This window comes from Cebidichthys violaceus, unplaced genomic scaffold (genome assembly GCF_023349555.1).
Source record: "Cebidichthys violaceus isolate CVI_PGR_0920_01 unplaced genomic scaffold, fCebVio1.0.p SCAF_15, whole genome shotgun sequence".
NCBI lineage: Eukaryota > Metazoa > Chordata > Actinopteri > Perciformes > Stichaeidae > Cebidichthys > Cebidichthys violaceus.
In genome coordinates this window covers 5,820,362-5,846,332 of record NW_027176318.1, presented here as the reverse complement: position 1 = coordinate 5,846,332, position 25,971 = coordinate 5,820,362, and the positions used below count along the sequence as shown (strand labels likewise).

General features: G+C 40.2%; 1 protein-coding gene across 1 annotated transcript in view; it reads right to left on the bottom strand.

The window, feature by feature from the left end:
• LOC137871738 (protein MFI-like) overlaps window positions 1-25,971 on the bottom strand; it is an 85,904-nt gene that overhangs the window by 59,487 nt on the left and 446 nt on the right. Inside the window, exons 2-3 of the mRNA XM_068709668.1 lie at window positions 10,992-11,021; window positions 10,414-10,573 (exon numbers count right to left, since the gene is read on the bottom strand). Of these exons, the coding sequence (XP_068565769.1) occupies window positions 10,414-10,573; window positions 10,992-11,021 (190 nt within the window). The remainder of the gene's footprint in view (window positions 1-10,413; window positions 10,574-10,991; window positions 11,022-25,971) is intronic.

The window sequence follows — 25,971 nt, the reverse complement described above, 5'->3', positions numbered from 1 at the left end:
AACACTTGGTCATCATTATTGGTTCACGTAGTTTGATGACCTTATGTGCTGCTAATCAGACAGAATTGCTGGACACAGCTGTCACCACCACGCCCTTTAAATATCTGTAAAGATGACTCTTCATCCTCATACCGTGACCCTGTGACCTCGCCGTCATTTCAAATATGTATTCGTCATCAAAATTGTTAGGCTGTAAACTTGTCTTCTGGTAATGGTGCCGAACATGGAGGTAAATATAAAGAGCTAAAAAAAAGTTGAGAAGAGCTTAATTTCAAACTCCTATGGTACAATGCAGATTGGATCGATGCGTTTGCAGCTTTATGTATTTGTGTCAGTTTCTCTGTCATGTCCTCCCGATTGCTAAAGAAAAAGTGAGAAAAAGCAAACTGGGACAGGAAGCAGTTTTTGGTTTTGTGTAATTGTATAATATATAATGTAATTGTAACCTTAAATCTACAGTAAACAAGTCAGTGAGCAGATCTTCAAATGATAAAATGAACATGCCGATGCAAGCCTGTAATGATTGTGTTTCCTTTTGACAGTGACGGATGTTTAGTGGCACACGGACACGCACATTATCAAACCTCTCAGATGACACATTAAATGACTTAATGAGATGAATTAGATAGCCTGGCAGGTTTTATTTGTAAACAGGGGCCACTCAGGCGGGTGGAGCAGCTTCTGGATGACTTCAGAGGCGCCAGATTCCAGGCGGGTTTGTTTCATGGAGGAAACACCTGTAGGCTGTGTGATGAATGATGACACTTACTGAATGTGGAGCATGTGAGTGTTTGTTTAAGATGACTCTGCACCTTATGACCCCTGCGCTGGGCTGGAGCTCTTTCAAAAGGAGGTTACACCAAAGCAATCCTACTAAAAACCCACCAGAGAGTTAAGTCTAAAGGAGTCGCTAGTAGAAAACTGAAGGAAGGCAGTTTGAACCCGGCATGGGAATGGCGGACCCTGCCACTATCAGTGAAAAAGACTGTATAGAGAAGTAGTTACAGAATGTAAATACAATGAGTAGCTATTGCAGGAAAAAATAGCAACTATATAGTGTCAAAAATGGGGTTTGATTTAGGGAAATCTTAAGAATATTAACTTTAACTTGAGTACCTGGAGTTTAAGAAGTTTCTGGGAATCTGACAAGTATATCGACTGGTTTTTGTTGGCATCTAATTGGTTGATGAAAAGGCAATGTTTTCTTTTTATTATCAGAAGATACACTTTTTTAGCTGATTCAAAGGAACGGAAAGCAACAGACAACAGATGCCTCTGGTTTTGCAAAACACTCCTGAACAATCGACCTCATGCAAGAATATCCTCGTCTTCATATCTTAACTTTCTTGTACGAGTGTTCCTCGTCAGATTCATCAAGCGCTCCTAACTTCAGATAACTGTGTAAATGGCTAGCGTAAACATGATAAATGAAGTGTGTGTAAATGAGTGTGCGTTCATGAGAAATGTAAATTAGCATAACTAACACCGCAATAATACCATATGCATCCTGCCCCATATGTCCTATATTGAAGTCCATACTATTGAAGAACAAGCTCAACATGTCTTCAAAGTAATGAAATATACAATCCATTAGTGAAAACCTTAGGCTTGGTCAACGGTTGACTAATTATACATGACTCCTACGACAGGTCTGGACCACTCATAAATTGTGTCCATACCTAAGAAAAAATGTAAAATTTAAGAAAATTGGTGAACGCAAACCTGTTCGTACGAGTGCTTATTGCGTGAGGCCCAATGAGTTAAATCACAGATATAAGCTAAGATACATTGCATCGCAAAAATTGAGCTCGAAAGTGTTTGTTTTCTGTGTACTTGCTTTGTTCATGTAATGAAGGAGAGCAACCCCTTATTTTAAGAGAGATTTAATCAGTTTCCATAGACAAAAGTGTGCAGGTGAGGGCTGACATACAGAGATTGTTGCCTTATGCTTTGGAGAAAAATGAAATAGCAGTGCTTGGTTTAGTTTGCCTCGTGGCTGTTGAGGACTGCAATTCAAAGAATCAATGAAGTGCATACATTAAATCAAGCCGTTCCCCAAAGGGATTCACTTCAAAGCATCAGTGTATATATCTCACTGGTCTAAGTAACACTGGAGAGTCAATGCAGATACAGTAGACAGCACGGACAGAGAGCATAACTGTACAGTATGAGGTTTCAATGTCAATGTTCATAGTTCTTTGTTTCCATTGAGAACCCTCTCTTTGTGAGTATTAACAGTATTTTACTCAACAGTAACACTGTTATAAAACAGTCCCTTGAGGCTCCGGTAGTCACACAAGAAATTTTAGTCCCAAAATATATGGATCATCGTGTTGCTTTGTCTTTGGGTTGCACAACCAGTGAATCCTTTCCAGTGGCAACAGTCATTTTGAGGAACTCAACAGTAAGATACAACTTGCAGAATCAGTATTAAGTCCAAATTTGGCTCTTTTTTTTTTTTAATCCAAGCCATCATACAGTGTCATGTTACAATGTTGTTCTCTGGGAGTCATTTCCCACCAGTTTAGACTTCAGTCACTGCATCAGAGGCTTAGTGGATACTTTGGACTTCAGCAAAGGTTCAGAGGTCTGACATAAATCTCCAAGGTCAGCGGTCCAGATCCATGAGTTTCAAAGAATGCCCAGAGATTTGGTCGATTGTCCCGCTGGTCAATTTACCCAATGAGTGATGTCAATGTCAACTCCTCTGCGTCTCTAAGAAAGAGTTCGACCATTTGGGAAAATAGGCTTATTTGCTTTTTTTTTGTCGAGAGATAAATTAGAAGATCGATACCACTTTCGTGTCTGTACGCTAAAAAGTAAGCTACAGCAACTGGTTAGCTTAGCTTAGTTTAAAGGAATACTTCACCCTTAAAATGACCATTTGTATATCAATTACTCACCATGTGTCACCTTGAATTCTTGAGGAAAACAGAGTAATGCTGTTGTAACAACAGCAGAACTATATCATTATCTGTTTACAAACTTGCACACAACATGTGTAATAAACTCTTGTTAATTCAGTAGCATGCTTAGTACTTCAAGAACACATACATTGTTGCCAAAATCGGACTATTTAAAACATTTCAGTTCCGAGAAGATTGACCCTATTTCCGCCTTTTTCCGGATTCTCCGTTTACCGCGGCGGCATGCAAGAAAAACAAAGTTTTCTTCAAGAATCCCAGGTAACACGGGATGAGTAATTGGTATACAAATGGTCATTTTGTGAGTGAAGTAGTCCTTTAAGGCTGGATACAAGGTAAACAGCTAATATGGCTCCATCCAAATGTAACAAAATCCACCTACCAGCACGTGGGTTTTATCTTGTTTTACAAAGTGTAAAAAGCGATAAGTTGTGGTTTTATGGGGGATTCTTTACTATTTCTTGTTCAGGTGCTGATTCAAAATGTATTATTCTTCTGTTTTGGTGTGGAATAAACTAACATGACTGAGCGTGTTAATAAGTAAACCATATGGGTGCTGTTTTTTTCTTTTACTTTTGGAAAGAGCCAAGCAGCCTGTTTCCTCCTGTTTCCGGCAAAAAATACTATTTCCCCCAAAATCTACTGTTAAGCATTCAGATGTTCAACAGTGCAATTAAATTCTGTGCTTAAAAGTCCTGTTGAACAGTTGAGCATATTGAGTGATAGTATGTCAATGTCAGTCCTGTGAAATTACAAATAATATTTTAAAATATTAAAGAAAATACTACTTTGTACTCCAAGGCACTATACCGTCCTCATTTCCCCTGAAAGTTTAGGTGATTTGTGGCATCACTTATGGCGGTAGTTTGACCAGCTGAAGCAACCTCCCAAAGCCTTTGTGCACACCTCTCTACAGAATTGTTTTAGAGGAGAGGTCCGAACTCAACCCGTCTCCATCTTCTTCCATCTTCCTCTCCTCCTAAGCTAGGATATCACTCCTCTTGCTGCACCAGACCACCAGGGCAATCATGGCCAATGTGAGGAAAACAGGGACGAGGATGAGGATGGTTACCGTGTTGTCCGGCGGGTCCATCCATATCACCTGATTATTGGGGCAGTTGGAGAAAAAGTGCTTGTGTATCAGGATGATGTAGCTCTCCACCAGCGGATTGGGCCAGTAGCAGTTGACGTTTTCGGCCTTTTTCTCTGTGCAGAGGGTGAAGAGGTGGTACTCACTGGGAAGAGAAATGGGTGAAAGAGAGGGGAAGGATTAGAAGTCACAACTGACTTCTGTTTGGGCACACAATAATTTAAAACCCTGTTACTGTTTAGCTGGTATTCCTCGAAGCGGTGAAGGCTCGTAAACTAATCCATCATTGTGACCTGGGATATTCTGCCTTTCATTTTCTGGCCCACTACTCTGCTCTATTTAAACAAGCGTTAAGTGCTGTTCAGAGCCTCCGTATAGCTTTCCAGGGCTCAGAGCTCTGCTTTGATGAATCCATTCAGCCAACTCTAAACCTTCTTCTTTCTCCATCCTGAATTCCAATCCACCAGATCCAGATTTGTTTCTCAACACACCCTGGAGCCATTGGTATTCTCAGCAGCACATCTAGACCATAATGTAAAGCAGTGCATCTCGCCACTCCACTAGTCATTAATAAAAAATGGAAGTATCAGAGCTTTCAGGCAGAAGTGATCAAAATGCAGCATGCAGGACTGTAGGGAATAACAAGACTTTTGAAGTTTTTAAACCATCATCCACACACAATAAATAGGATAAAAAATAGCTTGACCAGGTTCACAGTTGACTTACTGAAGGAATAACTTGGTTTTGAATACATTATATAACTGAGAACATGACCTTAAAAGAATATACAGCACATGCATATGATATTTTGGCAGAGACACATTATATTTGTGCATAGATAGATAGATAGATAGTAACTTTATTGATCCCGCGAGGGGAAATTATTTCGTTACAAGCAGCAATAGGTTCCAGAGCAGCAATAGGTTACAGGTATAAAAATCTTAATATTATATGTAAAGAAAAAAGAAAAAGAAATATACAAGAAAAATACACATGTCACAATACACAATATATACAATTATAATAGAGTAAAGTCATAGAGTAATAGAGCATGTCAGTCATGAAGACATAAGATACCGATAGCTTATACTGAAGCTACAGAGAGCTTAGCTTTTGTGCCAATGTTTAGTATCTAATATGAATTATTTAATGCCAAAAAACAGTTTCCATTAGAATGTCTTTCCATAACTCTCCCTAAGACATTATAGCTCCCAGTTAAACCCACACTAATCATACCACATCTGTTTAATGGCTGATAAACGCTGCACATTCATGTTTCTTAATGGTGTTGCAAATGTTCATTTGATGCACCTCTAAATATACATGTTAGTGAAGATGGTTCTCTCGACCGGCCAATACTGTATGTGAATGCTACTGACAGTCACTTCATAGATGCATCTAGCTCACCTTTGATGCATTCACATGACAGACACACACTAACACACACTAGTATGAGGATGCAATGCTGCTTCTCTTCATTGCCATTTACCGTTTTTCAGTTGTTTGTTCATCTTCTGAGGCTGATTGCTCTGCTTAGTGGTGAATCAGATTAAACGAATAAACACTTAAACAGTGCGGAAGCACATTTTTTGGACTATGTATCCTATGTTTTGTTACTAACGTCGTTGTGCAGAGCAGTGCATCATTTTATGATTTTTATCTATTAACCGTGCTCTCTTTCCTTGATTGGCCGGCTGGTACAGTTGTTGGTAACAGTCTTCTGGACCGCATAACCCACTTAAAATGAGTCTTGCTCATCTAAATGGTACATTAGTTATCATTAGTGGCAGTAGGAAAGAGCTCTGATGACTTTAGAGCAGCACCTGGTCCGCACAGGGACGGACCATAATTCCTAATAGTGAATGTCCAGTATATTATTAAAAGGTCCAGATAAGCCAACAGTACTGTTCCCCTGTTCCTTTGTGCTCAACATTAAGACTGGCTACTCTCTGAGCTGCAAATTGCTCCGGGCAGAAAATCAATTATTATTAGAGGTAGATGATTGAAGTGCGTAAATACTCGTACAGACACACACACACACACACACACAGGTTGTGTCTTATCGGCTTTTTTCCAACGATAACAATCATGTTGGCTGAGTGTTTGGCCAGCAGCTAGTACTGCAGAGAGGCACGGCTCATTTGTCAAAGAGAGGAAGCTTTGCAGGGGTCGCTGCTTGTTTAAACATGAGGCCCCTTGGTCTTCCAAGCCTGATCCCCTCTCACCACTCTCTTGTTCCTCCTGTGCCTTCGCTCTGCCTATTTCTCTCCCGCCTTCTTATCACCTTCCTCCAGGCTCCAAAGTAAACTCCCGCTGAGAAAGTCTGTGTATCCCACAGCAGTGTAAATTAAGTATCATACACGAATACACCCAAATGAAACATTCCCCTCGTAAAAAATGTGGACTAATGCAGGCAGTGTTCCCGGAAAGGCAAGTCATGTTGTGTTTCCCGCTACATTTTGGCTATGAAACAGTCTTTGTTAATATGTTCTTTCATCTGTCAATCACACTTGATATGTCAGACATCACTGAACAGATCACAAGTTGATAAAAGGTGCTTCTGACTCTTTGAACTATGTCTCCATATCTTTTATAGTCGGTAAGCATTAATGCTTGAGCAGAATAAGAAGAAAATGTCAAGAACAGAGCTCCGACTTTACACCACCCAGCCTGCACTTCAGGTGGTACAAAACAGCCCTTGAAAGGATCCAAAAAAAAATTGGTAAAAAATTACCAATCATACTGCAGTTAACACCCATGGCTGTCCAAAATGGAATCACGTCAGCTATTTATGCTATTAGACATCTGTGTGAAATTGTCATAACTAGCATGTGAAATCTTGAGTTATAGACAAAAACGTGTTTTGTGAGGTGACAGTGATATTTCAATCAAAATCTAATCAGTTCAAGTGCACATGGGACAAGTTTGCCTTCAGGACTTTCTGTCATAAATCTCTTTATATTTAGGCAACAAATCTACTTGGTTAGGTTTAGGAGAAGATCATGGTTTGGGTTCAAATAAACCATTTCTGGCAGAGAGCCCCCTCTCCGATGGCCAGTCCAACTCAACATTTGTTCCAAAGTTGAAGAAAGTCCGGTCTTATGGTATTTCTCTTGAAACCAGCAGGGACTATCTGTATTTCTCAAAGTGAAAGTCAGACAGTATTCAACACCAATAGCACCCCTGTTCAAAAACACACAATCAAACTGACTTTAACTGCCTCAAGCTGTTTCACTAATCTTCAATTTATATTTCCGTAAAGGATCACTCTATGTCATTTTCAACTTCAACCTTATTTTACCAGTTTCGAATGATTTGCATTGTGAAATTCAACAGACCCCACAGGGTTGTGTCGCGTAGCACAGCCAGCAGATCTTTATGACTCGGACTCCTGTTGTGATTCTGTCCTGCATTAACCTGACAAATGACAGAAAAGACCTGCCTGTACTTCGACTTTAACACAACTTGAGACACCATTTGGACTTGAGCTCTGTAATGTAAAAGACTTGATACTCTTCAATACTCCCACTTGAAGAATAATGGTTGGACCAGCTTCATGTTTTGTGCCAGAGCAGAAATCCAGGCCAGTGTTCAGTCTAGTTCAGTCAAAACCAGACTGTCTCTAAACTGTAGTAAGAGAGAGAGGAGCTGAGATTGAAAGAGAGGAAGGGGTTGAACTTGGATGAGAACTACTGTTGACACCCTTTTTGGTAAAATTGCATTAAACTGATTTTTTGGGGCAGTGGAAATGAGCTTTGAACACAACACTAACAATTATTACCGTTTAATCTAATGTTGCAAACATGTAAGCAAATATTTGCCTACTTACACATCAAACGGATAAAGAGAAACATTAGCATTCATTTGGTCATTTTGTTTGTGCCTACCCAACGATCATTAGTCCAATATTCACTCTCTTTTAGCTCTGCTTATGGTCTCCACCAACTCCTGCTAGAAATATCTGGCTCTTTAGATGCTAAACGCTCCACTATGTTCACCAGTTAGTCGCCAGCTGTCGTTTGATGTTTTTTGCGCACGTAGTGCACAGTGGATGAGTTTTTTGCCAAAAACATCTGCCTGCTGTGTCTGGAAATGACGCTATGAGAGAACCAAAACAGAACGTTTTCAGGCCAGACGACTAAATCAATCATCTGAACAACACTAATCGCTCCACAAAGCTGAGGGGGAACTGCAGAGTTGGATGATTGAGTTGGGTGACACACAAGTAGTACTTTGATCCATTAGAAGAATATTGACTGTAGCAGCTTTAACTTAGCTTTGGCATTTGGTTTGCTTTGTTAACTGCCTGGATCTAAATTCACATTTCATCGCACTACAGTTTTGCTATTTTCTATCCAACTATTGTTTCTGTCCAAGCATTCCTTATATACATTTCCACAAGGCATTCATGACTTCAGTGCCAACAAAGACTTGGTCCCACCGCTGACAGCCAGAACAATAAAGGGCTGTTGAAATGTCTAAATGCAAGTGTTAGTTGCTAACTGGCCTCCCAAATGTTTACCTTGACCATAATGTCTATAGTCAGCCATCTGGCTTTATGGGCTTCATGTTTAGTTGACACAGTTACTCTTGATGTGGTTAATTTGATCCAAAAGCTTTTATCTCACATTTCGGACTTCCCTTAATTTTTTTATTTCTGAAATAAATGAGTGTATGAATGTGTGAAACTGTATTTGTACAAAAAAAACCTGAAACTTTATTTGTACAAAAGAACTGTGGTGCTGCAAAAAGGTATGATGAATTTTCCTGGAAAGAAATAATGGTTTAAAAGAAAAACAGAGAGAGAATGACTGACGGATGAAGCGCGTGGTTCCTCTTCCCAGAATCTTTTATTTAAATTTTCCTGAAACTCTGTGAATCAGATGATTATTTTGGCGTTGATTTTAAGCTCCTATGCGTATGTGTGCGCATGGCTCTCTCCCTCCACCTCTGGCTCCGCAGTTAAAATGAAAAAAGGCTGAATGCGAGAGGTCAAAGGTGAGCGGAAGGAATGAGGTGGAAAGCGGGATAAAGATAGATACAGATGGGTGGTCAAGGCTCAGATGCTCTTTAAAAACAGCTCTGGTTTTGAGAAGCAAACCTCCAGCTGTTCTCCCTCCCACAGACATCCAACCAGCTGTATGAGGCTGAGAAGGATTACAGTCTTTCTATCAATCAAGTGTTTTGTTGAAAGTGCCATCGTGTAGAACTGACAACCCCTTAACAGAGACTACAAATATAGAGCAAACAGACATGAAGACAACAGTACGTGAGGAACGAGGACCGACAAAGATAAGAGGGTGACTTTATATAAGGAGGCAGTTTAGCTTTACTCTTTCACACAAGAGATTCTCTACTATTCTCAACATCAGCTTTTCATTTTGGGCCAACAAGGAGAATAAATGGGCTCTCAGGGAAGAGATTCTCTGCTGCAGGCCAATTTTGGATAATCACAAAACTATTTAATGGCAAAGAACACCGGAACCTATTTTAAGAATTAAGCAGGTACAGTTATTCCCATAAAAATCTTGAAATCTTCTTATGGGCATAAATAAGGAGTAGAAGTGTAGCTGCTGATGATCCATATTGGGAATGTAACAAAATCACGTTAGGCAGTGAGAAATGCCTCAAAATACAATTACAACTGAGCTGATTCTGTGTGTGTGTGTGTGTGTGTGTGTGTGTGTGTGTGTGTGTGTGTGTGTGTGTGTGTGTGTGTGTGTGTGTGTGAGAATGTCTAAATGACGGCATCTGCTACATGTGATGCAAACAAATGCAGCTCTAGGTGTGGAGGATGCAGCAGAGATGTAGACAAATATATGGCGGCATTATTCGGATACACTGATATGTCATCTGTTGACACAATTTGCCTCAACTTCCACACCACTTCCTCTCATTTTCCTCCATTCAGACTTTATTTTTTCAGTACCGACATTAAACCATGTTGCAGCGTGTTAAAGCAGTATGACTTTCCATGATACGAAATCCCCAAAATGTCAATAAAGACAATTAATTGCAAACAGTTTTAACTTCAATATTCACGGCCCAATTTTGTTGTCAGTAGCTTTTCATTCCAACTTTAAATTATCCTCCAATTATAAACACAGCCTCTAGTTGATGAAAATCAAGCAATATGGCCCAATGCAATTTAGACTTGTATTTACTCACTGTTAAAAGTTACTTTTCTTCCACTAAGCCTATTCATGTCCATCGGATCTTTAACATTAACACGTTTTACTCATGGCAGTAGCTCTGCACTGCTCTCATACAGCGGTTACAGCTGATGACGGCAACCTGACAGAAGCAGTTGTTGCCAAAAACATAGCACGCACCTACCCTCTGGTTCCCCCCGGTTAACACTGTTATATACTATATATACATATAAACATAATGTAGTACCTGATGAAGTGTGTGAGGTTGCACCAGTACTGTGGATCTATGTGACCCATGTCCCGCTTGAAGCCCTCTCCACAGACCTCCACCTCCAACTGCAGACGGGACTCATTGCAGACTTTCTTCGGCCGGGGGGGAGTGGGCTCTATGTTGAAACTGTCAGTGGCTGCGGGAACAGAAAGAAGAAGAGCACTTAGAGGTCCCACATATCCTGCTTAGTGGGTTTTACCTCTGATAAATGGCCATGTCAGTAAAGTGACTGAATTGAAACATGACAAAGATGGATGTTGGCCTGTATTTTGTATTTGTGAGCTGTGAATTTGAAAAAGATTTTTTCTTTTTCTTTTTCTCATTATGTCCTGTCAGAAAGCTGTGACTTGTGTTTTTTATACTCTCCATCTAAATTTTAATTTTCATCCACTACCCGCTTGGAACAGTGGAAATGTCAGTTTCAATGTCTCACTACCGCAATCTTATTTTCCTTTGCTGCATCCTATTGTTGCTATTTTTCTGCAGCAATTCGGTTCAGTTTTCCCCAGAGACTGACACAGTGTGATCTCGCTCCATATGGATATGGAGCTTACCTGACAACCCCCTCATCATCCAGGCATTGACTGTAAAGAAAAAAAAAGAAACATGTGTCAAATAGAGTACATGAACAAGGTTCCCACATGTTACCTGATTTCTGCTTCTCTCTGTGACCGTTGATCAACTGATTGCAATCAACTTGTCAATCTTTGTAGGTTTCAGCATTGATAACGAATCAGTTTTAAACAATGCAGGGAGCAACTCTGCTCAAAACATAAGAGCCACAGTGAGCTGTTGGATGGGGATGTGCAGACAGCAAGTTCATCAAGTGTCATCAAGGTTTCCCAACCCTAGGCCCTTTTATTGACCTGTTGCATGAGATCCACTGTATTTTCAGCCATTCTTGCAGCAAAACTTCCCATGAGCCTCGGCTGTACTCTGTATTTAGTGCCAACTAAAGTTTGCATAAGATAGTGACAGCGGTAAACGTTAATACCTGCTAAACATCAGCAGAGCCAGATCATCTCTAGTTTTCATCTATCCATTTTCATGAATGAATGAGACAAAAAAGAAAATCTACAAAAGTCAATTATTTGTGACATGCACTCTCTTTTCAGTTTCCTGTGTTTTCATATTGTCAGGGTTTTGGTGAACACCCAGCAGAGGTAAACAAGAAAGGAAAGAGAAAAACAGAGACGGAGCGAGAACAAAAAGCTACAGTTGAAGGGAATTGTCCGCTGAATACAGAGGTGCATCCATCACACACACTTTGAATACACTTTCTCTCCCCTCCCTGTTCTCTGATTCAAACTCACAGCAGCTCACTTTTTTTCCGCAGAGTCTTACGGATGGCCAAAGCTAAACGCGCTGCTGCACAGGAAAGTGTATCTCCCTTTGAAGTGCCACGCTTACAAAGCGAAGAATCAGTTGGAAAGATAACCCTCAGGACAAAGACTGCTTCAAAGTTAACGTGCTAAATATAGAGACTTCCTTGTTTGAGGATGTTTTGAGGTGCAGTGTTTGTGACGGGATGAGATTATTTTATTCATTCTATTTGTGTGTTTATCTTAAATATTCTAGAAAGATCAAGTATTCAAGTAGATTCTGGACTGGTTTTATTAGCTGTACTTTAATCTGCTTTTTATATTGTTCCACCCTGACAAGATATTTTTTTTTTAAATGTAGAAGACGGTTTACAGATACTTCAAAGGAATAGTCTGACATTTGTGTTAATTGTGCTTTCTTGTTGAGAGTTAGATGAGAAGATGTGTGGTATCAATTTTCTTCTCTAACTCGCTGCAATAAAGCAAATAATCATGCATCCCCAAATATCAAACTATTGCTTTGATATTCTTCAAAACTTCTCCAACTTAAAAGTACCAGTGTTGGCATTGAAAACCAGATTTTATACAAATGTGTAGTTCCGGAGTACGGCCAACTGATCTTGTTTTTATCAAAAGCATTATAAGCATAATTCCTGCAGTGCTTGATTCCAACAAAAAACCTGGACCTGGACTCAGATGAGCTGCTTGGGAACAAAAGGGGCCCTGAAGGTGACAGGCGAGTTTATTAGATGGGATGGAGAGACAGGGGCACTGCCTGAAATCCCCGAGCTAGTCAGACGTGACAAAGTGAAATGCCCATATGCTCATCTTTTTTTGAGACCCATTGTTATCTCAAGACATTAAATCCATTTCCTGTCTTCTCTTCAAGGCACACACAGACAGAAAGACAGAAAATCATTTATTAAGATCACAAGAAAGTATGTCCTTAGTGTCTAGTAATCAATACATCAAATCCAATATTAAGGCAAATTACAGAGCACTCTGAAAATTGCACTCTTTGAAAGTTGTACGACTTCAAAACTTGGCTTTCAGCCCGCTGGTTTCCACAGGTCTCCTGTTGCATTTCATTTTTCAAAAACTTGACACTACAGTATAGATTAATTTAAGTAGTGTAGTTGTAGGTCAAGAATGTAAATGTGTGGTCATTGATTTCACCAATTTAAACACAAAAAGTTCATATGTTTTTGTCTACTGATTTATGTTTTTTTTATAAAGTGCATGACCAGATTACCAAACACTGTAGCTCTGCTGCAATCCACTAAATGCTTTCATTTTCAGGGTTTGGGTGTCTGCGTTTGCTTAATGGACCATTTCGTGACCTAACGTGTTACAGTTGATCTTCTTCATGTTGTATGCAAATTATTATGTAAAAGTTAAATCAGAAGAGCCTGATCCCAGTATTCCCAGTAATCTCATTAAAATAAATCGGTGCTGCTATAACACATAAATTGCATATACTGAGTCGGACAATGCTTTCTGTTTGGCATAAAGTTCAACCACACGTTCTCATAGGAGCTGCTGAATGAATATGAAAAGACTGAAATCAAAGGTGCTTTCAAGGCGAGTGCGGCTTTCACTATTCAGACGGCATAAATTCATGCTGTTTTTATTCTTGTTAGAGCATGGTTTTCATGACCTGTTGACACATAAACCCATCAAAGAGATTATTGTAATGATTCATTTATCACAAGCAGGATGGAGGAACTGATGAAAATAACATAGAACAATCTAGCAGCAGGATTCCCTTCAGTGTGAGCTCTGCGCAACAGCAGCAGGGGGAAGTTTGAAACTAAACCCATTCTATCAGCTTTATGAGCTGCGGGAATCAGCAGTGAGTATCTGGGAGATTTGGTTGATTTATAGGCGACAGTGCCAGAGTATGAATTCTAGCTGCTTGGTGCGTCTCTCATCCTGGCGTGCGACAGTTTGCCGAATCAAAGCATTCTGGATTTAGATGGCAGATACACAGATGTGACTTTAACCAACTGTTTAAGTATTATTAACTTTGTTTGTTTTCAAGCTGTAAACACAACACTGACATTATCACATTGTAAAGTTGCTGCAGCGAATGTGAAAGCCAATTGTTCATTTACACACCCAACAGATATGGAGGAATAATTCGACATTTTGGGAAACAGGCTTATTTGCTTTTCTCTTGCCAAGAGTTAGATGGGAAGCGGCAACACATTTAACTCTCCACACGAAAGCAAATTTGACATCTCTAAATATCAATCTATTGCTTTTAGTCCCATAGTGTGTGTGTAGAATCTGTTTTCATGGTCTAGAAAAGCCCAAAGCTCATCAGAGAGGACAATCACCAACAAATAACAGCCTTCCAGCAGCAGCTCTTACATATACTTCTGCTGAGACGAACAGCAGCAATGCAATTTATCCGTTGCTGCCACTAGTATCACAAGCGGTGAGTTGGCTGTGAGCTGTAGATTGTAGCAATGTCTTTTCAATTTACCGAAACCACGAGTGTCTATTGGCAGCATCTCTGTACAACAGCCCCTTTTTTAATTGCATGAGCTGAGCTGAGACGGACGTCCGTGTATTTGTTGTCACTTCTAAGAATATGTAAATTAAATATTTAAAAAGTAATCAATTTCAATTCATTGAAGCCTCTCATTAAGAACCGCAACGGGGTACTACAGACAACTGAATCATTAGGTCTGTCATCAGTCACATGTGGGTGGATGGTTTTCGTATTTGTTCATTCATCCAGCCGCTCTCACCTAATTTCAAAACACTTATCAGGTTCCTCTTCACTATGGTTCACAGTTATGCTAATGAAGCCTTTCCTGGCCAATGTGGACGCCGCTGGTCATGGATCAAGGTCAGCTTTTCATGATACAACCCCATCAATTATGATTATGAAAAGGGGAAACTGCTTGCATATCAGATTAAACGTTTTGTCAAACATAGACAAAGTCATATTTTAATAGCTTTTTAACAACCTTTTGTCATGGCTTTGAACAAAATTGTGCATGCCGCTTGCCATCAAATTAATGCTTTAATATGAAAGTACTCTCAAATTGCTATTTATGGCGCAATAACTATTAAACTATTGATAGACTATTAAAAAGACACAAACATATTAAAACTGGCATAATTAAGTCTTCTTTTGTTTCTTAATTTATTCTATAAAGGAAGGAATCACCCATACTGCAGGAGGTTCATTAGATAATCTGCATGTGCTGTGTTTAAAATTAGCAAGAAGCTAATTTATTATTTATTAATTTATGTATTAACAGGCTGTAATTATTGGCTTCCTTTAAGCCTCCACACCAAATCCACAAAGAGACAGCTTCCACTTGAACAGGATGCTTGCACCTATAAGCAAGAATCAGTAAGTACTATACGAGCTTTAAACCAACCAATCTTTTGCACAGAACTAGAACCGTCGAGTCAACTGAAATATGGCCTTAGTGATACATTGAAACAGCAATAAACTTGTGAATTATGCAGGCCAAGCAGGGCTGTTTTAAACTAGGAGATAACTAAATCAAGGCGCTTGAAGGTTTTACATGCTGGTTGACAGCGTGCCAAACGAGTATCTGCTCAGTTGGCACCCTGTCATCCACTGCCTGTTAGGTTGGCAAGATAAATATTGATGAGAGGAAATAGGAGATGAAGGAAAGTAGATGAATTGCCAGAACTGTCCCAACAGATTTACATCACAGGCACAAGTGGCAGGACTTGTTCAACAACCTCCACCATATATCAGGTCTGCCTTGTCATCGTCATCATCATCATCATCATCATCAGGACAGGACGGTAAGTGCAGAGGGAGGTTCGTATTAACGGTCAGATTTGATTAGAGAGAAAGTTTTAGCATTTGGCTGCACTTTTTCTCCAAATTGAACTTTTGATTTTATGACGCTACAAAATCTTTCGTTGGTTTAAGTACATGGGAGGATGGAATAATGCATCTCAAACAGGATATGAAGAAGGTTTTGTCTCACTCTGTATCTATGCCTAGGGCAATAATGTGTTCTGTATTTAAAATCTAATCTCAGAAATTAAAAAAGGGAAATCAGGTGTCCTTTTGTCTATTTGTCTTCCTGCTGCACCATCTGTCTTCTACTGTGTCTTCCTCCACAGACCTAAGTCACTGAAAACAGCAGCAGTTATAGTGCTGTGTTCACATACTTCAGAACTGAAGACCACTTAAGTATTATGAACAAACTGTGGACATGTGACACAAATCAGGCAAAGACTTTGCTTTTCTGAAAACATTTGAGGCTCGTTTTTATCTGCCAACAATGCTCAGCATTCATGAATAACACCCTGACCTCTCGCTCCACTTTGAAGATCATTGAGTTCTTGGCTTTTCAAGCCGTGCAGCCCCCCATGTCCACCATCTGCAGAAAAACAACTGAGAACACAACCCTCCGAAGGAAATGTTTATTTTGCTTGCATTGCAGGTGACATCTGAGCAGGCCAGGAGGAAGCAAAGGAATATGATGGATATCTTATTTTAGCATAGAGGTCAAATGAGAGTCTTGCGAGAAATTGTTTTGCAGATTTGTTTGCAGAAATTCTAATAGATCAAGATTTTAAAACATCACAATAATAAGACAACTTCAAGAAGCTTTAGAGACAAACACAATGTTTTCTTTATATGTCACACAAAACACCGTAAGACTCCTTAGATACAGAATTAGGATTTTGTCTGCTTTTACAAGGATAAAGTTACTCCTCTCTGCTGTGTTGTTCTTTCTCAGATCCAGGAGAATTCACAGCTCTTCAAACAACGACTGAGGTTATCCGACTGAGGTCACTGAGGCGGAGAGCTTGCTTTTAAGAAATATTCCCACTCCCCTTCAGATGAATAGCAAGCCTTTTAACCACAGCAGGCAAAAGCAGAGTCAAAGTGAATGGCAGGTGCTGGAGAGTGCGATGTGGGCATGCACAGGGAACACGCTGATATCACTCAATTTTACATCTGAAAAATGCTTCAAGTAACACCTGTACCCATTCTTATCGTCCTAAAACCGTATCATATGAAGGTGTTACTTAACAACGGTAACTGAATTAAGCTTGACGAACGAACAAAATCAGATGATTACACTAGGGTGTGACCGTGGCTAAGTGGAGAGCAGGGCCGCCTTTCAATCAGAGGGTCGGCGGTTCGATCTCCGGCTCCTTGGCTCCTGCTCTACTAATCTCATGTCAATGTGTCCTTGAGCAAGACACTTAACCCCAAAAATTGCTCCTGTAGCTGCGTCTACGGTGTGTATAGATACTGAATTGTAAGTCGCTTTGGATAAAAGCGTCTAATAAATGATAGTAATGTAATGATTGATAGTACAAGTGTTTCCTCACAAAGGATGTTTCTGCATATCTCACCTCCTCCTCGAGGTAGTTTATTTTCCCTTTGACTGAAAAGGATGCCAACATATAGGTAGGGATCTTCCATCAGTTCAAAGCAACATATTACTTCAAAAAAACTGATGAGTCTCTCTCCTCTTATCTTATTCATTTATGATACGCATGTATCAAAGTCAACATGTTCCTATTTATTTAATGTTGAAATATGATGTGTAAGAAGAAAGTCCATGTCGATGTGTCCTTGGGAAAGACACTTAACTGTGCCGTGCCATCGGTGTGTGAATGGTTGTGAATGGGTGCATGACATGTAGTGTAAAAGCGCTTTGAGTAGTCGGAAGACTGGAAAGGCGTTGTATATACGAGTCCATTTACCATTTACCATTTTGAACAAGCTGAAGGCAGAAGCTACAGGATTGATTTCACCAGCTTCTCAGCGTTATGACCCTCCAGCAGCCAAGTCAACGTTGACTTATTTGAACATAGTAATGCTTACCGAACTAATGCCAGTTACAAAAACTTATTTTGGATAATAAACATACTCATTTTATCCCTTACCACACCAAGTAGTTTTGTTGCGTTACGTAAACTTAAAAACTGAGTAAACTTCTTCTGAAGTTTATTTTGAAAAGACACTATGCATGCATCGAGCGGAAACTGCCACATCCAAAACGGATGCAAGAGGGTTACCTGGAGCGCCACAGTTTGAAGCGTATAGGACGGCTAACTAAGCCTCAGAATTTGAGTAGTTGGTAGTGAGGATGTGTTGCAATAGGCTGTCATCCCTGGTATCTGTAGAGCTCACTAATCTTGTAGAAGAGGACCACCGTGACATCCTCGTCGGACAAAACAACACGGGAAGGATGTTGTTCTGACAGAAACACGGACCTGCCCGGGTCATGTTAGGTTACAGAGCATCACTAGAAAATCATTGTTACTTTATGTGAGAGGATCCCTGCTGGTCCGAGGTTAGAAAAGAGAAAAGAAAGCAAACTGTGACGACAGCAAATAAAACTGAGAAGAAAGTTTTGCTCAGTCTGAGAAATTGGTCAGTGTTTCAACAAATATGAAGCTATTAGAGTAGACATATTGTATTAATGGTCCCTACACACAGTAATAAAAGTCTTGGCGTACTGATATCTTTGTACTTTTGTGTCACTGTTCAATAGCTAATATTTTTTCTGTTTTTGCTACGTTCCTTTTTTTATCCGCCACATTTTCTTCTCAGGGTTAAAAAGCATCTAAGCCTCTGGCGGGTAACAAACTCTTTTCAGTAGCCCAGACAAATAAGAGCTTACGAGACTGAAATTCTTTTTAAAGCAGTGTTTCTGTCGCTGTGTTCACAAAGAACTCTCCTTCATACAGAAGATCTACCCTAACTGGCTGATATCAGATATCAAAGGGACTGCTTCTCTATTTTTTACATGCAGTAGAAAATAGTTCCAAATAAAACAGTTTACAGAGTGGATTGGGGATTTTAATGATTAACTAGGATATTGTTTTTGGAAGAACAACACGAATATCTCAGAAAGCTCAGACACTTGGTGACAGCACAACAAGCTTTGAGTCCAATATGTCCTATTGCAAATAGCCAGAAGACGCAAAAAGCTACTTAGAGCTGAGTGTAACAGCAAAGTTGGGTAAGAATTATTTGTGGCTTCGTACACACAACCCATATTGCATTATATATGTTCATTTGATCTATTCGTCATATAAAATCATTGATTACTATAGCATTAAGTGATCATGTGAATCATGACCCATTGTAATATCATACACACACTAGCACATAGGTGACTGATAGTCAGACTCTTGGATCAGTTTGAAAAAATCAGTAAAAATCAGAACATGTATGGAAGTGAGCAATAATGTTTTTACAGCATTACACTTGATAAAACAAGCTGTCTGATTAGCTCTACTTTCAGCACATTTGTCAGCTCACATCCAATAAATACTGCAAGTTTACAGATTAGGAACATCATTTCTAAGATGGATATGTCAGCTGTCAATGACTGAGAGGACTGCTGCTAACACAGGACCTTTAAATCTTAATTTCTCCTCAGTCAGCCATGGCTACCAGCTGCCTGACACTGCTGCTACTCGAAAGCCTCAGACTTGATAAAAAGCTTCAGATGTTTACCACATTTCTGGAAATGCCCACAGTCACAGGAGAGACAGACCTGCCAGAAACACGTGTGATTCCTTTAATGTCCTTGGCTTAGTTTGGAAGATATTGTCCTCAAAAGCAAAAGCAATCACCTCCCATTGGAGATGAGAAAACTATGAGAGGAAACTACGTAATCGGTTTCTATTCTCACACAGTGCTCATAAAAACAAGCCTGTTGGATTCTCAGTGAGCAAAAGCCACAGTGATGGACTGATGGGTGATTATTATTCAGCAAGCAGCTGATGAGCCAGGTGAGGAATTAACAAAGTGAGACTGAACAAGAAAGCTGTTGGGAAAAGCAGAAAAAGAGGTAAATCTGGACGGTGAATATTGCACTAAAGGCAAAATATTGTATTCTTATGGTTGAGAGCACGTTGCCACTGAATTCCTTTTAAACCAAAGCTAGCCTCACTTCTTTACATGCAGTGCAAGATAAAGCCAGACGGATACTCCCTTCTCTCAGGCCTGACTGGAAGCATCCAGGCTGTTCCTGTCATAGTGTGTGTGTGTGTGTGTGTGTGTGTGTGTGTGTGTGTGTGTGTGTGTGTGTGTGGGGGGGGGGTGTCAAAGAGAGAGAGAGGAAGAGGAGAGTGGACAATGACACACATGTCCAAGACAGAAGAATACTTGGCAAACAAAAGCAGGAAGAGAGGGAGGAGAATAAAATGCCAGTGGTGGAGAAGAGATAATCCGTGATGGGGACTTTCCGGAGGCAAATGCAATTTTCTTTAACCTGTTACACTGTTTGTGTGTGTGTGTGTGTGTCAGGCAGGTGGTGGAGCGGGTCAGCTTGTGATTGAGCGGTTGTGGTTTGACAGCATGTTGTGGGTGAATATGAGGCTTTTGGGATAACAGCTCTATATAAATGCAGTCCATTTACCATGTGGAGAGGAAAATTACAGTCAAGCTTCAGCAGAAAAGGACCCTGCGGAGAGATTCCATCTGTCTATGAGCTATCACTGCACTCAGCGTCTCATGCACATTTTGTCTATGGTGGAGCGCATAAACGAAATGGGGAAATTAAAAATGTCTTTTAGCATTTGTTTTTGTGAAAAAGTGTATTCGTAGGAGCCTAAACAGTTGTGTTCACACAGATGCACAGGGCAGGCCTGATAAAGAGCATGATTATAACATACTGAATTGGCAGAATGACACACATGAATTTCCAATCGTTCTTCGTTAGCAAGGATAATTAACCGGAAAAATTAGAGAGGCAAAGCAATCCAGGCTTTCATCAGTATTCCCCATGCACGTCTCTTCAACTCCAGACAGCTGTATAATTCCAAAAGATGAAAGCCAAAAATGGCCGAAAGCCACTCTGTTTCACCCCCTTTTTTTTGACAAACCACAAACATTAGCATGCGCTGGAGCGCTTGACTCCAACAAAAAGCAAACATTTGTTGTTTGGAATAACATCGTGACAGGCATTAATTATCCACTTTATGTAGGCTTTTTTTTTTTTTTAGAAAAACACCAAATGCTTCTGACAGGAAAGACACACAAAGACAAAGCTATATATTTAGAGGTTCAATCGAAATGGTTTGCTTTTTTTTCTCAGATAAATAACACGGACTGGGCTCTTTTGGCCAAAATGACATTGAAATTGATGCACTCTTGTCCGAACTTGTTAAAACACAGCAGCAGTAAACACTTTACTCCTGTGAGTGATGCAGTCCCCCGCAAAGCCGGTCGGTTATAAATATGTCAACTTGTTCTGGCCATTAATTACAGTACCTTGGCACAATCTGTGTGATAAAAGCCAGAGCACAGCGAAGGAATGCATTATCACTCCGACTCTGGCCAAATTCTCATCAGGGATGTAATGGATATACAAATGGACAGATGGGATTATATAGCAATCACATAAAGCGATGATCAAATCCTTTTACATTTAATTACCCCATTTACCCCATTTTCCTCGAAAAAAATGTATTGCATAAAAAGGAATTGAGCAAAAAAAAAAAAAAAAGGTTTTTATTTCTGTCAGTTGTTTGACCGGCATTGCCAAAGACCTCTCTGCCTTGGAGGCAGCAGGACTGTGCCAACAAGTTGTTCATCTGCATGTTTGGCAGACAAAAGGGCGGTGAGAAAAAGACAGCAGAGGAGGCAAAGAGGGAGACAGACAGGGAGAACGTTTGGCAAGCAAAAACAGAGACTCTGTGACAGAGTCATGAATTCAAATTGCAACATCAGGTCAGAGACTGTGAGGACAGACGGGAGTGTGAAAAGGGCACTAATGAATCCAAGACCTTCATTGACATCTTTGTATGCGTCCAATACCAGAGAGAACTGTATCATCACTGGAGGAGCCCGTCTGTGGAAGTATCTGTGCTCTCTTTGCTCTCCACTATATTAATCAAAAACGAACAAAATGAAAATCTGACTAATTTGTCTGGTCGCTCACCTTGTAATAACCATTACAAGGTCTATACATGAATGAATGCACTGTCTGACTGTCAGAAAATTTGCCAAAACACATGAACCATAAAATCATTACATTACTCTATTGTAATTACACTAATACACAAATGATTCGACGGTGAAAGTATTTACAACAGTTTCATTTTTTGTTACTTTCATTAGCCATAAGCCTCGAGCAGCGAGCCTTAAGCAGAGCCGAGGAGTGAGCAGAGGTCTGGTACACTCTTTCTGACTTAGTACCTAGGTCATTTTGCATAAGAACAGGATTGGGTTGCTAAAAAGTGACTCGTCGACACTGTACCGAAGTAGCACCGTGAACCCTGCCACTGAGCTTTAGCTTTATTTGACAACTTCTTACAGCTGTTGCAGATTATTGCAGACTATGTCTGTGCTGAGAAAACAGCTCTCCTCCGCAAACCAAAGCCCTCTCTTAACACCTCGACATGAGTCCGGATCCGTTTCTGAATGTAAAAGGCTGCTTGGATGTTAAGTAAAGGTTAATCTCAGTGAGTTTTAAGTATCGACCGACAACTCATTCCCACAGGGTGCAGTGGATTACCGTGGATTACTGAGAATTTTCCTCATTCAGTTTGTCAGACAGTTTCAAGTCATTACATTGTGTCTGCTGTAGTCACTTTAACTCATTTCATTAGACAATTACTTTTTGGCGGTGCAACCAACAATTGATAAAACAACTTCTGGCCCTCTCCTGTCATCATTAGCTAATTTCAATCTGTCATCATTCATTTCAATCACCAGTTACCACTTCCATTCAATGCTCAGTTTATTAGTGCTCGTTTTTCTATTCTGAAATAGGGTATCTGGCTGGTGTGTGGCAGAAAACCACCTCTCTGTCAGAACCCCCACACTCTGATATAAAGAGACTAACGACCCTCCCCCTCCATCTCTTCCCTCTTGCTGCTCCTTTGAGGAGCCATAACCAGTGACATCCTCTGCAAATGAGATCAGATAATGAGCGCTTGGTTTGTCCTCTTGCTTCTTCCTCGGACTATTTGAGCTGTCATACAAATGACGCCATGAGAGTCATTATTAGAAATAGCTGCTTATAGATTAATTATATATATATGCCGTAGCATAGACTGCATAGCTTTTATTCTTGTGCATTTAGGGGAGTTTCTCGAGCAATCAATTGATTGTTTGGTCTATAGTGAAAAAATGTCAATCACAATTCCTCCGAGCCCAAGTCGACATATTAAAATGTGTTTTGTTTTATCCGCCCAACAGTCCAAACCCCAAAGATATTCAGTTTACTATCATAGAACATACATTTAAGAGAAAATGCTCATATTTGAGAAGCTGACACCAATGAATGTTTGCCTAAAAAAAATATTTCAAATGTTGAATCCATCATCAAACTAGTTTCTAATGAATACAAGTATATTTCTAATGTAACAACATTATTTGTGGTGCGCTTCCACAGTCATAACAGATAAGCATTGCGTTAATATGCGCAGCTATGAAGTATTAAACGCCTCTGCAGTCAGACACACACTGCGACTTGGAGTCAGCAAGACCTCAGCATGAGACTTTGATGAGGGAAGAGACAAAGATCAAGACCTTTCTGGTACATGAATCTTTTACAGGCAACTGAAAGATTAATAATGCTCTTAACATGCTTCCACTGCAGATGAGCTATATAGAGAAATATCAAACCTGTAAATCAACAAAACATTTTATCCGTACAAGGCTTTGTTACACCGAGCGTGTTTGCAATAGTTTCAGCTCTACATGTTGACTCTTTTGGGTGCAGTGACAGAGATGTGGACGTCTGAACGCTTAACAAGCCTAGCGTGGCAGAATGAACCAACTCCAATCTACTGTCCGGACTAATCCTAGATATTCCGATGATATTTATTTTCTTTATGTGTTTGTGAGTGTAGTGAACACCCGTGATTCCTCACAGGTCAAAATTTGCACTGGTACGTCAGATTTATAAATTCTGACTGCACATCTGTAGTTCATGTAACTTTTTACACTTTTCACAAATCTGGGTGTTAAATCTGTGTAGTTTTAAAAAATATGGTTTGAAATATTTCTTAAAATGTGTGTAACACCCTCTATCCTTCCGCCCTTTATTCAGAGAAGGGAACCCCCCCCCCAAATAGGAGTATATATACATTTGTTTGGGACTACTTTCAGTGGCGGATTCATTTTCCAGAGTGTAACTGTGTGGCTCATTGATGTGTTTTAGATATAGTTTTTGAACAACAATGGAGATATATGGCACAGAGGAATACGATACATCAGGCTTTGGATACACGCACTATACTTGTTTGTATCATGAATTCATTGTTGGATTTGGTCTTTTTATGGGGGCAGTAAGATGAATACCAGATTTACCCTCAATTTTGAACAAATCAAAATGTCAACTTTTCCACTGATCACGCCGACACGCAATCTGCCCTTTTCCTAATATCTGACTAAAAGCAAGGTCTCACATTTACTTTCATTTTAACAAATGATTTGTTTGGAACGTGCAAATAAACACCACCGTGTATAACGACACCCATGTGTAAAGAAACTGCATGGCATATGGACATCAGCCACATGCGCTGAACTGAGCTCAACACACTGATAGCAATAGAACTATGAATAGCATTTCACTAAAAGAATTCTCAAAAGTTCTGTTTTTCAGATGGAACGGAAGAACCCCAAGGCATTTTCCCTTACTGTGAGAGTGAATCAATAGCTGTTTATTGGGGTAAGCAGATGCTTCGCAGTCAGATGGAGTCGCTCTTTGTTTCTGCGGTGCAGATGGGGACCATATCCTCTAGTTCCTGCTGCATCAACCACACTTGCCTCAAACTGAAAGTAATCAGGGTGATCTGGTTCTCCTTGAATGCATGACATCTGGCCTCCACCTGTCTTCTTTCCAATGCGGATTTTAATGGGAAATGATTTTTGGCTGGACAAGAGCTATCAGGAAACCACCGCAGCATGTCTTTACAGCATTGGGAATATAGCCTCTCACTGCTTTGATAGCGGCCGCAGCTGCTGTGAAATTTGTCATAGATGAGTCAGTTTGAGCACACAAAAATCTTTTTCTCTGTTTTCCATTACCCTAGCATAAAACATGTTTTAGGTCAAAATCGAAGCTATTTTTCTGCTTGGCCGTACAGTGCTGCAGGGCCACAGCTGTTACATGGTCGAGATCCAGAGGAGTCCAGACTGAAGGACTTGGCAAGACATGGACCACATTCTACATATCTACTATATGTAAAACTCTGAACATTTTCAAAAAGCCTTCCTAAAGAGTGTTGCATCTTTCGCTATTGATCCATGTTTGGGTTTACCGCTCCAGAGGCCCAAGGTAAACAGCAACACTCCAGATAAGCGCCTCAGTTTGAAGTCTCTCTGAACCACAGGCCTTGAAATTGAAATCCTATATCGCCCGGCTTGTGCGTCCACATGGGAGGAAGCCAGGTCATTTCTATTAGCGTCAGACCAGGTGGCGCCAAGACCAAACATCAGCTCAACAACTGCTCACTAAGAGCGCTCATCTTAGCTCAGCTCCTGAAGAGAGTCACATGTGCTGCATATCAGCTCAACACCTGAACTCATCTTCAGCACTGAGTCATGTGTGCTCAGTACTGCCTCTACTCTGCTTACACTGCTACAGTTATAAGAGATAACACGGCTTCGAATAAAAACAGAAGATTATCTAGATTCATGCTTTGGAATCATCTCAATCAACGCCCAGCATCACTCTGGCGTCAATATAGAGCGGGATACATTCGGAGCATCGGCACAAACATCTTAATCCTGACAACAGTTCAACTAGTGTGTACGTTTCAGCGAGTGGATTGGCCGGTCACACACCTGAAACATTATTTCATACATGATTTCCTCCTTGTACCACCAGCTAATGAGCCAGATCCAGAAATCCCTATTGGCCACGGTATAGGTCAGGTCTGTCCACTGGGGCATGATGACATGGTGCAGTACTGTATATTCCCAGTTCAATGCATGTGCTATGAGATGTGATGTTCCTGATCCTTCACGGCAATCCTAATTATGCGCACTTTGCAATCTGACACACTGAGGCAGCGCTGGGGGGCACATAATGTGACAGATGGAAGCATGCATGATGAACAGTAAACACTGGAGCAGTAATACACTACAATACTATTGAATTGCTATAGGCTATTAGATACCTGACTATTGGGGAAGTGGGCAAAATCTGCTCAAACAGCAGGGGGTTTTGTGTGATGCTGTGACATTTCTACCTGTCTTAACACAATATACATATTC